The sequence below is a fragment of the Haliotis rubra genome, unplaced genomic scaffold (genome assembly GCF_003918875.1).
Source record: "Haliotis rubra isolate DU_JTF1 unplaced genomic scaffold, ASM391887v1 Scf402, whole genome shotgun sequence".
In the NCBI taxonomy this organism is placed as follows: domain Eukaryota; kingdom Metazoa; phylum Mollusca; class Gastropoda; order Lepetellida; family Haliotidae; genus Haliotis; species Haliotis rubra.
Window position 1 is genome coordinate 974,349 of NW_025767083.1, and position 14,090 is coordinate 988,438.

The 14,090-nt window shown below is 41.5% G+C and overlaps 2 protein-coding genes across 4 annotated transcripts in view; one reads left to right on the forward strand and one right to left on the reverse strand.

Annotated features, from left to right (window-relative positions):
• Window positions 1–9,554, reverse strand: LOC124287611 (endoglucanase E-4-like). The gene is made up of 12 exons (XM_046724110.1): window positions 9,500–9,554; window positions 6,846–7,021; window positions 6,091–6,298; window positions 4,716–4,889; window positions 3,955–4,142; window positions 3,565–3,724; window positions 2,830–2,941; window positions 2,429–2,579; window positions 1,717–1,861; window positions 901–1,072; window positions 304–494; window positions 1–105 (listed from the first exon to the last, which is right to left on the reverse strand). The coding sequence occupies exons 1-12, from the start codon at window positions 9,537–9,539 to the stop codon at window positions 41–43; spliced, it is 1,782 nt and encodes a 593-aa protein (XP_046580066.1). The 5' UTR covers window positions 9,540–9,554; the 3' UTR covers window positions 1–40.
• The window catches only part of LOC124287607 (endoglucanase 4-like), a 21,388-nt gene continuing 15,336 nt past the window's right edge, over window positions 8,039–14,090 (forward strand). For all 3 annotated transcript variants that reach the window (XM_046724103.1, XM_046724102.1, XM_046724104.1), the window contains exons 1-7: window positions 8,039–8,118; window positions 10,377–10,432; window positions 11,256–11,453; window positions 11,975–12,275; window positions 12,740–12,900; window positions 13,211–13,415; window positions 13,649–13,819. In XM_046724103.1, the coding sequence (XP_046580059.1) occupies window positions 11,280–11,453; window positions 11,975–12,275; window positions 12,740–12,900; window positions 13,211–13,415; window positions 13,649–13,819 (1,012 nt within the window). In that variant the 5' untranslated portion in view covers window positions 8,039–8,118; window positions 10,377–10,432; window positions 11,256–11,279. The remainder of the gene's footprint in view (window positions 8,119–10,376; window positions 10,433–11,255; window positions 11,454–11,974; window positions 12,276–12,739; window positions 12,901–13,210; window positions 13,416–13,648; window positions 13,820–14,090) is intronic.

Sequence of the window (14,090 nt, forward strand, 5' to 3'; positions counted from 1 at the left end):
GACAATTCAATGAATATTTTTTATTCAAAGAATAATATTTTTAACCATGACACTTTGGTGCGGGAATGGCTGGCAGCTCCTTGGTGTTGACAAGATGAGTGAGACCTGAAGTAAAATATTTGTGTTAGGTAAAAGCATAATTAACCTAAATGATTGAATCTAATAATCACGATCTATTACAGAAATTGTAATAAATTACCAACATTAAAAAATCGACATTGGACGTGCAGTCTTAATCTTTGTATGAACTTTTCGATTTCCTTCAATTCCGGTTGCACCTCACACCTGAGTCGACATACTTACCAGCCAGAGCAGACTGGAAGCCTGAGTTGTAGTCGCAGGCCACCTCGTTGTGGACGTAGTCCTCCCTGTTGTCCTTGTAGGAGTCATCTTTACCAGGGCCTCCCACTATGGCGCCCACAAGGAGCTGGGGGCTGGGACCGGAAGCGTGTAGGTTGGCCTCTGTGCAGGGAGCTGGACGGTCGGGGCAGGAACTGGAGTGAAGATCGTCGTGTAATGGTTATTGTCGAATGACAGCTTGGAGTCCATGAAGATTTTGTGACATACAATATTGTTTTGAATACGAATGTGATGATTGGACAATCATAAATTTGTTATTGGATATTTAATTAAGTAGTTTTTTCTTCATAGTCTTGTCCAGTTGTAGCCATTGTGTATTGTTCATCTTGCAAGAAGATAATTCCTTCATACAACGATGGTGTTCCATCGAGAGTGTGAGAATAAGGTCAATGGTAAGTTACAGGAACTATACACACGATTCTTCCTGTGGGTGTGCAACAAACAAACATAATTGTCTCATCAATTATTATTCACAATGATGTGTTCAGAAATGTTCAAAATGATACTACTGCCAGCATGTCTTGAGGTGAAAGAACGTACGCGGATCTGTGATGAGGACTCCTCGGGTATTTGGAGCCGAAGCCGATCTGGTAGCTGATGCCGTAGTTGTTGTCCCCGAGGATGTAGTTGATCTGCTCAACTGCCCACTTCCTGTAGGTTGCAGTGTCAAGTCCAGCATCAGCAGCCACCAGAGCGACGAATGCTGCATCACCTGAGAGCATAGAAAGGTGCTGATATTACTCAATTATCATATTATGTACTGTCGATGAACAGTTTACCGTCATATATCAGTGAACAGCAATGTATTTGGTGATTTCATGTTTAAATGATCAACTATAACGACTTGCATTTGGACGTTCCTCTTAACAGCAGAGACAAGCGTTAGACACTGTCAAAGAGATAGTTTGTCACAAAATATTTCATTGTCCATCTTCCTGTCTAGTACAACCAAAGAGACCTTCAACTATACCTGGTAGTTACTTTGTTTTACTACAAACACGTTTGGTTGGGATACAACTTTAATGCAACTATGAACGGATATTGTCAGTTATGGTTATGTGCAAGGTCAAATTCCACTGGGTGTAAAAGTGATAATAGGGCCAAAAACGGCACTCATAGCTTGAGTGCTAGCGCAGTGATAAACGGGGTAGACTTTTTACACCAAAACTAAAGTACTTTAGTATGTCGCTTATCATAAATATTTGTTGTCAAATGCATTTTTTGGTAAAACGATATTTTACCGAAAAGTATGATTTACAATAGTTACTAAAAGATCTGTCAAAAAGGATTGCCCTTTATTTTATGATATCCCTTGTTTGTTTTAAGAGAAAAACGCCGTAATATGTAACATCTGACCTGCATATCTGTTGGATCCCCACTGGTCCCTCCACGCCTGTCCACATGGAGTGTAGGTGATGGAGCCACCAGGGAGCCAGCCCTTGAAGAAACCCTCCACTTCGTCCTTGTAGGCCGTGTCTTTTGTAGCCTCGTACAACATCAGCTGAATGCAGATACACGTGTTAGCATGGATGAAACAAAAACAACTGAGTGAAATTCCGTTACCTGCCGTCACATTAAATATTTCCAACAAGCCATAGTACTTCATTCAATACTTTTTCAAAATTCTACAAAGCAAAAGATGTCAACACTGATTTTTTTAAAGTATTTGTGTAAGAAATAGTAATGATTTTGAACTAATTCGTAATTTGAATATGTCGGCAATATATGTAGTTCTTTGAGTGACATTTAGAAGCTGGTATGATGAACGGGGACGACTTTATGGACAGACAACTTCTTTATAGCAATGGATGCAACGTTTCGGTGTAGATGCAACGTCGTTATCATCACTTGCTTGATAACGGTGTTAGCATATACACCCAGATGTAGCATTTAATATATGCTAAATGTATGTAAGATATCACCTTGCGTATTTTAGGTATCCATATACTTCCATGCCTCACGAGTATAGGTCGGCTGACAATGAAAGTAGGCTCTGACATATTTACATTTAACATAACTGGCCTGCTTTAGTGCCCCTATAACTTCAACAGGGAAAAGACCTGTTCACCTGGCAAGCTATTTTCTTATCGTCCCATCCTAGAGCCCACGCCCAGGCATTCTCGTGGTATCCCTTGGCATCGGCCAGGTAGGACTTGTCACCTGTTGCTTTGTACAGCCACATGGCGCCCTCACACATCTCGTCCTTGAATCCGCTGGATCTGGATCAAGACATAAATGGCTGAGTCATGTTTCTCACCTCTGACATGTGGCATCATCACGACGGTATACTTTATGACGATCATGGCAGTAATTTCTTGAATATTTCTTTCCAGAACTGTCACGTTTAGACCAAACAATGTGCATGTGTGACTTTATCACGAAGCTGCCTAGAAATATGTACATATGATTAGAGATGTATGTTGGAATTGACATATGAACAGATTTACACCTGACAATGGACATACGTACGAGTAGAACTGGCCGGCATCCGAGATACTCTGGCTGTACTTTCCAGGATACTTCTTTCCGAACTCATATATCTGCTTTGATGCAGTCAGAAGTTTGGTGGCATAGGCCTTATCTGGCATGGGAAATATTTTGTCAGCATAAAATATACACACAAGGGTTGACTGATTATAACTCCGGGGTCCATATGTCTACAGTGGTTTGAAATTTTCACAACAAATGCTGCTGCAATGTGAATGTAAAAGTAATGGCTTTAATGTAGAACGAGATATCCAAGGTCATGGCCTGATCAACGTTACTACGACTAGGGCCGCAAAACATGAATAATGTTGAATAACCTTGTAGATGTTCGACTAACTCTCCCCAACAAGAGGTATTTCTTCATCTTTCTAATTGTAAACGTTCCAGCAGATACACCCTTTGTTATACACCCTACACTTTACAGACTTTCCAGTACAATTCACCTTCTTCTTTTATGTCTCAGCATAAAACGAATCTCGCTCATCAGTAACAAAAATGAGGTGAGATGAAATTTCCTATTTGTATTAGTGTCATGTGCATTTCCTTATGATTCTAGAAATGTGTGTGGTCGCTATTATTTTTGATTGGGTTTTCAAAGTGAGATTTCTCCAATCGTTTATCCGCCACTCGCAATTATGTATGTTTCACATTTGGTCATGTCATAAAAACTGCTACTGACAACTACATTCTTTCGCCTGTCGACTTTGCTATTTTCACCTCTTTCCTTGAATGCCATATACCCAGCAGCTAGGGAGGCAGCAATCTCTCCAGCAACATCTGATCCAGGTTTGCTTGGTGTGAGTTTGTAGGCGGGTCTGGCCATCTTCATGTCCTCAGCACGGCCCCAGAAGTGGTGGTCGTCATTGCCTTCTCCAACCTTGAGGAAATCAGAAGCTATGTTTGAAAACATGAATGGATACGGTGATTAACAATTCCAAATTCTGTTCCAAACGTCTCGATTATTTGCGCAACACATACCATTAGGCATAAAAGGCAAAATCGTAACATTACTTTCTTTCTACAAGGAATATGATCCTGACCATAGATGTAGGGAACTAACATTTACTCAAATCATTTCCTGGAAAACATACCAAAACGACATCTCACCTGTGCATACAGCGTCTGACTAGCTGGAATCCAACACTTCAAGTAGTAGTCCAAGGGCCACTTGATCATGTCAAAGAATTTGTCTGTTTGTTTCGTTGTGGCATAGGCATCTTTCCACTGTAAGTAGCCCCACAGCAGGAGGGTGGAGGAGCTGGACATGGGCAAGCTGAACTTGACGTGATCACCAGCTGGAGAGAAAGTCAGTAGTTCATAGCAAAGATAGGCAACGGGGTTCCCGTGTTAAAGAACAATGATACGTTTGGGAATATGCGGTTTTAATTATGTATTATAGTACACATTTGGTCATTATACTCAGATTTTCATCACAATGCTTTTTAGCACAAGAGCATAGCACTTTGGTTGAAACGTTCGCTCGTCACTCGAGGCCAAGATCAATGGACCAGTACAATATATGAATGTAAACTTACTTCTGGTGTCAACTTTTCCACTCACATTTAGCTATGCTTGTCGTAATTGGGACTTAGACAATGATTTATTGACAATTTGAAACGGTGTGCATCAATACGCTGAATTAACATCATCACTGTAAATTGTAAATGGGGTATACACAACAATATTTTGTGGGTGGTAACGAATTATCTGTTACATCTGACCATCGTGTTTAAGATTGCTCTGTGACATGGATGTTGCATATTTCACAATTTTAACAATAATGTACACATTTTTTCCCAATGGCAATTTCGAAAGTGTTTATGGGTTCTAAATATAACCAAATAGTGTCCAGGGAACCGACTACTGACCATCATACCAGCCTCCGGTCAGATCCTCCCCATTATCTCCCTTGTCTCCCAGGGCGGAGTCACCTCGCCACTTGATGGGGTTGTTGGCCGGAAGTTTACCGGATCTCTGAGCGTCATAGAACAGGATGGACTTGCCAAGAGCCTCGCCATAGTTGTATCTGGCTGTACCGCCTCCTGCAACACGGAATATACCGTACACATTACTTGTGCATCTCCATATCATTTCGGATATAGGTTATTCTTTAATCTTCCATCGTCACAATTTGATATGCAGAGTTGCATCCCTTTGACGAACCAGCGGCTTATCCTCGACGAGCCTGTGTTTCAAGAACTGTCTGGCGGCCAAATGAATACGTTTGTCAGACTCGCTGAGAAACCGAAGCAGGTCTCTGGATTATCTGTCATCCAGGATGTTTGGGCTACTGCCATACAGCTGGGATCGTTAAGTACCACCTTCAACAACAAAGTTAATTAACAAACATGGTAACATACTCGACCAATCCCACTGGTGGATATGTGTACAGCTATATAGTACTGTTGCAACCATAAACAGAACGCACCTGTGTGCAATCACAAACAACAGAACGCACCTGTGTGCAATCACAAACAACAAAACGCACCTGTGTGCAATCACAAACAACAAAACGCAGCTGTGTGCAAACACAAACAACAGAACTGTGTGCAAACAAACAACAACAGAACGCACCTGTGTGCAATCACAAACAACAGAACGCACCTGTGTGCAATCACAAACAACAAACGCACCTGTGTGCAATCACAAACAACAGAACGCACCTGTGTGCAATCACAAACAACAGAACGCACCTGTGTGCAATCACAAACAACAAAACGCACCTGTGTGCAATCACAAACAACAGAACGCACCTGTGTGCAATCATCAAACAACAAAACGCACCTGTGTGCAATCACAAACAACAGAACGCACCTGTGTGCAATCACAAACAACAAAACGCACCTGTGTGCAATCACAAACAACAAAACGCACCTGTGTGCAATCACAAACAACAGAACGCACCTGTGTGCAATCACAAACAACAAAACGCACCTGTGTGCAATCACAAACAACAAAACGCACCTGTGTGCAATCACAAACAACAGAACGCACCTGTGTGCAATGCACCTGTGTGCAATCACAAACAACAGAACGCACCTGTGTGCAATCACAAACAACAAAACGCACCTGTGTGCAAACAACAGAACGCACCTGTGTGCAATCACAAACAACAGAACGCACCTGTGTGCAATCACAAACAACAAAACGCACCTGTGTGCAATCACAAACAACAGAACGCACCTGTGTGCAATCACAAACAACAGAACGCACCTGTGTGCAATCACAAACTACAGAACGCACCTGTGTGAACCACCTTCGGAGGTGCCTGAGTAGCGCCAGCCACATTGCCCTCTATAGTGATGGTTGTTTTAGGGTTGATGTCACCAGTGGTGTGGCCGACAATGTCCAGACACAGTGTGTCACCAGCGTGTTCATCTGCGTTCCACTGCTTGTTCGTCAGGACGAATTCCTTTCCGCCACTCAACTTCTGGACATCGGCTGTACCGACCTGTCAACAAGGTTTCAGTATAGAGTTTTACGCGACCGACGTTACTGAACAGACTGGGCTCCTACACTGTAATGGTTACAGGTGCATGTTGAGTAGTAATACCACGGAGCAATCAGAAACAAGCCCTCGATTTTGGTGAATCTTGAGTTCGACCCGACTACCAGCGGGCCCGAGCACGGATTGGGACCATGATCATATCGCTCGTCCGATTACCCTTACCTTCTTAGCACAAGATGGGCAAGCAAATTTTACATAAATTTAGATCATTACTCGTTCTGGTTGTGTAAAAATAGGTAAGAAATATTGAAAAAACATTTGCTGCAGTAAGTTGGATCGGAACAGTGATAGAATCTGTCATGAATATGGAATAACATAATATATCTAGATTTCTATTTATTTAAAGAAAAAACATTGCCTCTGTTTTATTAACATCCACTCCATACACTTGAAGTTTGAAGCCTGAAGAGACATATTTGCTACAAGCAGGGTCCATATGTATGACCCATTCAATCGATGACTATTAAAGATCAACACACTATATCCTCACTTCTACGGTGTCCACAGCTTCAGAGAACTTCAAGTGAGCCTTCCAGCTGTGAAGCTCAGTGGTGATGGGGACGCAGGCCTTCGCCTGGAACCCGCCGTTCCAATGGTTACCGATGGTGACGTCCGCCGCCGAGGCCGCAGCCGCTAGAGCCGCCAATACCAACACCAGCATGATGTCTGATAAGAGCAGAAAATACCAATAGTATCTAGATAAATTGCAATGATATTACAACAAGACCGACAAAGTCTTCTTCCGTTAAGCGATAAAAGAGGCCATGGAACGATTCATATTCATAAACCCTTGTTTATGTGTCAATATGTTAAAAACATTTATACCAGGCCTTCGCCGAAAGGGGAACAGACAAATTCTTGGCAAAGGCAAGGTTATTGCTTAAATGAACAACCACAGACGCATGTCCATGTAGTTGAGAATCGATCTACCAAGTCAGAGGGCCTGACGACCACCTTGAACCGCTAAATGTTTAGTCGTCTCTTACGACCAGGGTCCCGTTCCTCAAAGCAATCGTAGCGCTAAGTTGATCGTAACTCCTATACTTTAACATAGACTTACGATAGTCGTAGCGCTACAATTGCTTTCAGGAACGGGGCCCAGTGTAGTTTGCTGAAGACCAGGTGTAACCCGGATCTTCACAAGGTTCGTGTTCAGTTGGTAGTGGACTTTGTAACATATGTAACACCAACTTAAGAACCCATATTAATAGAGATATGAGCCACTCTGCGCTCTACGTGGAAGGAATGTTCCACAACTAAATGAATGTTAGGAAAACACATGATTCACTCTCACGAAACGCTTGATAACGCATGCTGTCATCACCAGGATTTTCCTTTGCGAATTTGAAACAGTGTGAGCGAGTGAATATAGCAAATATGCCAGCAATCTCACAGCGGGGAATGTTTGAAACAGATCATAGAGTAATTATCAGTAAGAAAACATATCGTACAGAGTAAAACAACCTTCCGCTTAACTCGCTCATCACAAACATGCAGTGATTTAACTTCTTGGAAAGCCTTTGCTATATAATCTGCAGTCTGTATCAATGTACATCCAAAATAGGTCTATCCTATAAAGCAATGGCGTGATATGATGTTAGAATATGTTGCACACGTTTTAATTTTTTCTGCGATTTAAAATCAACGCTCACACATTTCTTCATTGTCAAGTTGACCCACATCTCAGCCTTATCTCCATAGACGGGTGGCCTTGAAGGGTAACGTGGATGTTAATCCTGAATGGTCATGTCAATCACATGCAGGTAAGATTATCACTTGTTGTTTGTCGACAAGCAAACAAATCCATTAAAATGGCTGCTCGTTTTACAAACGTACAACGATCAATAAACCAATTCTACTTCACAAATATGAAAATGTATATAGATATATTCTTGAAATATCTTCAGGAATGTATAATTTAGACATCAGGATAAAGTAACGAAAACCTGGCTGTTTGAACGACGTACAATACATACGTAGGCTTACCTCTTGACTCCTTGACTGTGGTAAGGCTACAAAAGACACTGTAGTCGTCCAGCCTCGCCTAAAATAGTTACCTATCACCCGTCTTATCTTGCAACCTACTTTACATACACCAATAGTAATGATACACGCACTTAAAATAGAAACCTTTAAACGTATTATACTGAGACAAAATATAGTCATTAAGCGTCTTCAAAATGAAAACTGCGGCAAAGTTGTTGCATGTGAACCTGTGGATGAGTAAGAAATCAGGTGAAATAAAGAAACCTTTGTCACAGAGAATAGTTGAATTGGGGACTACCTTCGGCTGCTTGATTCCTGAGAGTTTCTTTGAAGCATGAAGCACATGTGTCTACTTTAACAAGTGAACGGGTACCCGGTATAATGAGATACGTTCACTTTCTAGCGCCGAAACATTAGGCTGGGTCGTATACTCCCCAAGGAGCTGAGAACGACAATTTGCTATGGAGGATAACAATATACTGGATCTCCTACATCTTCCATGAAAACACTTGAAGGTCGTGAATGTTTTAACCTTGACCCAACACATTTTCATCTAGAGAGTAGACGTCTATGATATCTTCGTAGACAGAGAATGTTTGATTGAACCTAAAACATATTATAAAATGTGGACACAAAAGATTGGCGCTAAGGGAACATCGTCCACTAGAAAAACAACACGAGAATTGACATCAGCGTGAAGCTCATATCTGAACCCGCGATCAAATGGTTGTGACACGCCTAAGGGAGGTACGTTTGTATACAGCCATTTCCGAACCCCAGGCCATTTGTTCATCCGCTCCTCAGGTCGAACAGTCGATTGTTTACCAAAAATACCATATATGTGCATACTTGAGACAGTCCATTTCTCCTCAAGGAATTCCGTATTCACGGGTAAATCAGTGGATTTACAACTGGCTGTTTGACTATTATTGGACTATATCGGACAGAGAATCGTCATTTCAATCTCGTGTGGTGTTTCATGAACCCAGCGTTGTTCCTGCGACGGTGGCCCTTTACCCAATCATGTTTGGTCAATTCAATCCTGTGAAAGCAAATCGAAGCCCGATAAGTCAGTGACAATATAGCGCTTTTGCTGATTTTGCTGTAACTAAAACAATAAGTTAAATTTCAGTGATACTACAACAAATTAATGATCACCTGATAATTTCTTGTTATTGAAGTTAATCCCTCGTGCCATGACAGATTAACCGGTATGGAAAGATCAGATTTTTCTTAATAGGATACTTCTACCAGCGATCTGATGGGACATGTTTAATGTATAGCCAGTCAGATCGCTGCCTCTTGTCAGTGCTGGGCAGGTCAAGGCCAAGGTGATGTGACAATGCACGGGCAATACACAGGCCTGCTAGCGATGAATAAATGGGTGTAAATTCTTTATGGCACTTAGGTGTATGTGTCCCCGAAAGAATGGAGATTAGTGCGCTGACAGGTGCCATCAATTCAGCATGTTTTGGGGCGTATCGTTAGTGTATAGCTATGACTCTGAGGGTGTGGGTTCGAATCCCGGATGGGACGCAACCCAAAAAGTACTAGAATTTGTACTTTACTAAGAAACTGTAATCCCAAATATAACATAAGTTATTAGTGTATAGGATGAAATAACGATGTTTCGAGCTTCCGAAGACCCTAGCTCCCAAAGTACGTCTTCGATTTTTGTGATCTATATCTCATTTTGTTGGTGACTCGGTTGCCTTGAAACGCATACAGGTTTTAAGTGGATATATACACTGAGCATTGTTGAATTCACCCTGAAACGAACTTATTATATTGGCCTCGTTACACCCATTTCCTTTTATATACCGTTAAGACCCCGTCAGTAGAAGTTTATACCTTGATGCCAGATTTCTTGCGTTACAATCCTGTGTGTAAATGAGTTGATTTTCGCAAGTACGCAGTTCAAATTAGTGTCATGTTACAAGTCATTGAGGTCAGATTGTGTTTGTAAAATACAACGTTATTTGATCTTGTTTCTTTAATTTGTTGACATACGTCTTTGAAGTTAAAGATTATTTAGGTAAAGAGATAACAACTGACAACGCAGACAGACAGTCACGAGAAACGCTGAGCCAGGTAGGACCCATATGCTTGTCATGAAACAACTATCCGTGTTATGAAACAGGACAATAATTTTTTAACCGTTATACTTATACGAAAGTGGAACATTTTTATGGATAGACAACTTCTTTGTTGCAGTAGATATCCACTAGTTGCGACGTTTCGGAAGATCATTTGCTTGATAACGGTGTTAGGATCTGCATGAAGATCATTTGCTTCATAACGGTGTTAGGATCTACATGAAGATCATTTGCTTCATAACGGTGTTAGGATCTACATGATGATCATTTGCTTGATAACGGTGTTAGAATCTACATGTAAGATCATTTGCTTGATAACGGTGTTAGGATCTACATGATGATCATTTGCATGATAAAGATCATTTCATTTGCTTGATAACGGTGTTAGGATCTACATGATGATCATTTGCTTGATAACGGTGTTAGGATCTACATGATGATCATTTGCTTGATAACGGTGTTAGGATCTACATGATGATCATTTGCTTGATAACGGTGTTAGGATCTACATGATGATCATTTGCTTGATAACGGTGTTAGGATCTACACCGAAATCGTCGGTGTTAGGATCTACATGAAGATCATTTGCAATCTACTACTGCAAACGGTGTTAAGAAGTTGTCTATCCATAAAGTGTGTTTCACTTCATCATACCAGCTTCTAAATGCCACTTAAGGAAGAAATACTTATACTACATATGAAAAATAATGACATTTTCTGAATATACGAACCTGTCAGAGGTGGAATAAAATTTGTATCACCACTATGATGTGAAGCAGCTATATGTCACATGTGTCACAGTATATGGTTACATGCAGGTCATCAGAACATTCAACTCCACTATGAGACTGTTACTGCTACTGGTGCTGCTGGCGAATGGGCACGCCGAATCAGAGGTTAAGATAACTGGACATTGGGAAGGAGGGTTTAATGGTCAGTTTTGTATCCCTGTCACGGAAGACCTGCACGGATGGTCAGCCCATGTCATCTTTGACCAGTCAATCAAGTCACTTGATGTACGTATTATCAATTTACACCATAAACAAGGCGCATTCAACGTCTAATATACACTGACCAGCTATTATTGTGTTCCACAAGTACGGGCGCAAAACATGTTGGTGCTATTGATTACTGTGGTGACTTTAGGGTGAAATAGTCATGTGGATATGATTAGAAGCGTCTAGGTACCTAGAGGAAATATGGTATTTTGGACAGTAGCGTTTCAAGTAAAAATGCACAGGCTTGGACCCATGCTTGTAGTAAGAGACGGTTAACAGGATCGGGACACCGTGCTCGCTGGATGTGTGTCATCGTACCCCAGTTGTGGTGATCGAAGTCAGCCACTGGATCGTCTGGTCCTGATGAAATTATTTTCAGACAGATTAGTTGTGATATAAACTACTAAAACTATAAACTATAAAAAACATTAATACCTATAATAACATGTCAAGGTCACGTCGGGGTGACATTTTGCTATGTTGATATCCTACCCACAATGATTATCCGGACTAGCGATGCTATATATATATATCTGAAGGTGCAACAAGCTGCTGAAATTGTGGAGACCAGAAACAACAACACTGAGTTCATCATGCACAACAAAGACTGGAACAAAGAAGAACATGTTGGCTCCCAGATCTGTATCAACCTTCTGGGAAAAACGGATGGCAATATTATCCCTTCCGCCACAGTCTACATCGCCGGTATGGACGGTCCTACTGATCAGCCGCCTACGGCTGGACCACAAAACTCCCTACTTCCAGGAAGTAGTGGGCAGACACCCGGCATCGGTGCAACGTCCGGCGTCGGTGCCACGTCAGCTCCTTTTGTGACATCAGGTATCAAACAATGTCTCCCGAAGTTCAGGGAAATAATCAGTCTTCAATATCTGCCTCCATCTATATGTAGCTGTTGTCGCGTAGAGTGAGTGAGTGAGTGAGATTACGTTTACGCCGCTTTTAGCAATGTTTTAGCAATATCACGGCAGGGGACACCAGAAATGGGCTTCATTGGTGTCGTGTAGCTTAACCTGAAGTAAGACTTGTAGTTCAGATCCATTGACAGAGGAGGTTGACATACCAGCAAGTCACAACCAGCCACCCAATCCACAGTATCCGAATTAAAATGTCTCTTATGAAATAACCATTTCATAACTTTGATAGGATTTGTGGCGTTTAACTATGTTATTTCCATACTATGCTAACACAGAATAGCAGTCGTTATAATTATGTTCTGACATGTGTGAGACTTTGAACATTGTCAAGAAAATATATCTTTCAAAATACATGCATGCTGTTATAAGGCACCGGTATTGGTGGCGGTGAGGAAGTTATCACCAACAAGATGCAGATATACAACGACTGGGGTAACAGATTCGAAGCCGAGTTTAGTTTTCCTGTCCACCAGAGGATAGAGGGGTGGGAAGTAGCCATCAACTTTTCAGAGCCTGTGGACAAACTGGATGTAAGTTTGTGGATACAATAACCGTATAGAGTTTCGTAGTGTAACAACATGTGTATGGGTTCTCTTTCATTGTAAATTTCTACCCACGATGTAACATGAAGATGCATGTTCTCCCCAACTGTCTGTTATAATCATTCTTCATGGGGATTATATTATTGAAAGATTAAGTAGTGATAATGATATCAAAAGAATGATTGAGTAGCGATGATGATGATGATGATGATGATGATGATGATGATGATGACTTTATTGGGTGAAAGTCAATGTTATAGCCAACGTATTTCTTTTAACTCATGTGTATGATATACAGATGTGGGTAGCCGATGTATACAAAAAGTCTGCCGATGGTAAAACCTGGGTGGTCATCAACAAGCAGGATCATGTCTTCTTTGACAAAGGGGACACCATCAAACTCCGCTTCTTCGGCAACACACAGGCGTCGTCCGCCCCATCTGCTGTTGCTACACTCACCAACCTCGGCCACGACGACAATGGATTCCCTAATGTCAAAAACAGCAAGTGCCTTCTCACATAACCCATGAATGTTTAAGAAGGGAGGCATGTTTATAAGTGAACCTATATGACAATCCAGCAATAGTGCCAAGGAAGTAAATATAAAGAAGTAAGAATAGGCAAATCTCAAACAAATATGTCAGTTATGCAAATTATTATTTAATTGCAGGTGATCTACAGATTCCTGTTTTCACAAGTAAACACATGTTTAACAGCTTACCTATCCTATAAACAGCCGGAGGCACCAAGTACAACTACGACGAGGTCCTCTACAAGTCCATTCTCTTCTATGACGCTCAGAGATCGGGCAAACTGCCAGCAAACAACCCCATCCCCTGGAGAGGAGATTCCGCCCTAGGAGACAAGGGAGATAATGGGGAGGACCTCACTGGTGGATGGTATGACGGTACGTAGTTCTGTTGTCACTTTACAATCCATGTGTCTCTTTCTATCAAGTCGAATTCACATCCAGGTTATCTTGTCGTTTAGGAGGTATCTCCACTGAACTGTACATCAAAGGCGTGCAATTTGTCAGTATCTTATAAATAAGGCCATCAGATGACGTCAACGATTGTTGAAGGGAGCGTCGCTGAGATGTTGTCAAGTAAATTGCGTCCCTAAACATGTGATATCAACACCATCATGCTCTGAGCTGGTGACAACCTCAAATGTGTCAA

Excerpts from the sequence above, each read along its gene's own strand:
- LOC124287611 (XM_046724110.1), bottom strand. The coding sequence starts at position 9,539 with ATGGCACGAGGGATTAACTTCAATAACAAGAAATTATCAG. Across the intron at positions 7,022-9,499 it reads CAATAACAAGAAATTATCAG|ACATCATGCTGGTGTTGGTA; the intron begins GTGATCATTAAT and ends TGCTCTTATCAG. Across the intron at positions 106-303 it reads CTTCCAGTCTGCTCTGGCTG|GTCTCACTCATCTTGTCAAC; the intron begins GTAAGTATGTCG and ends ATTTTACTTCAG.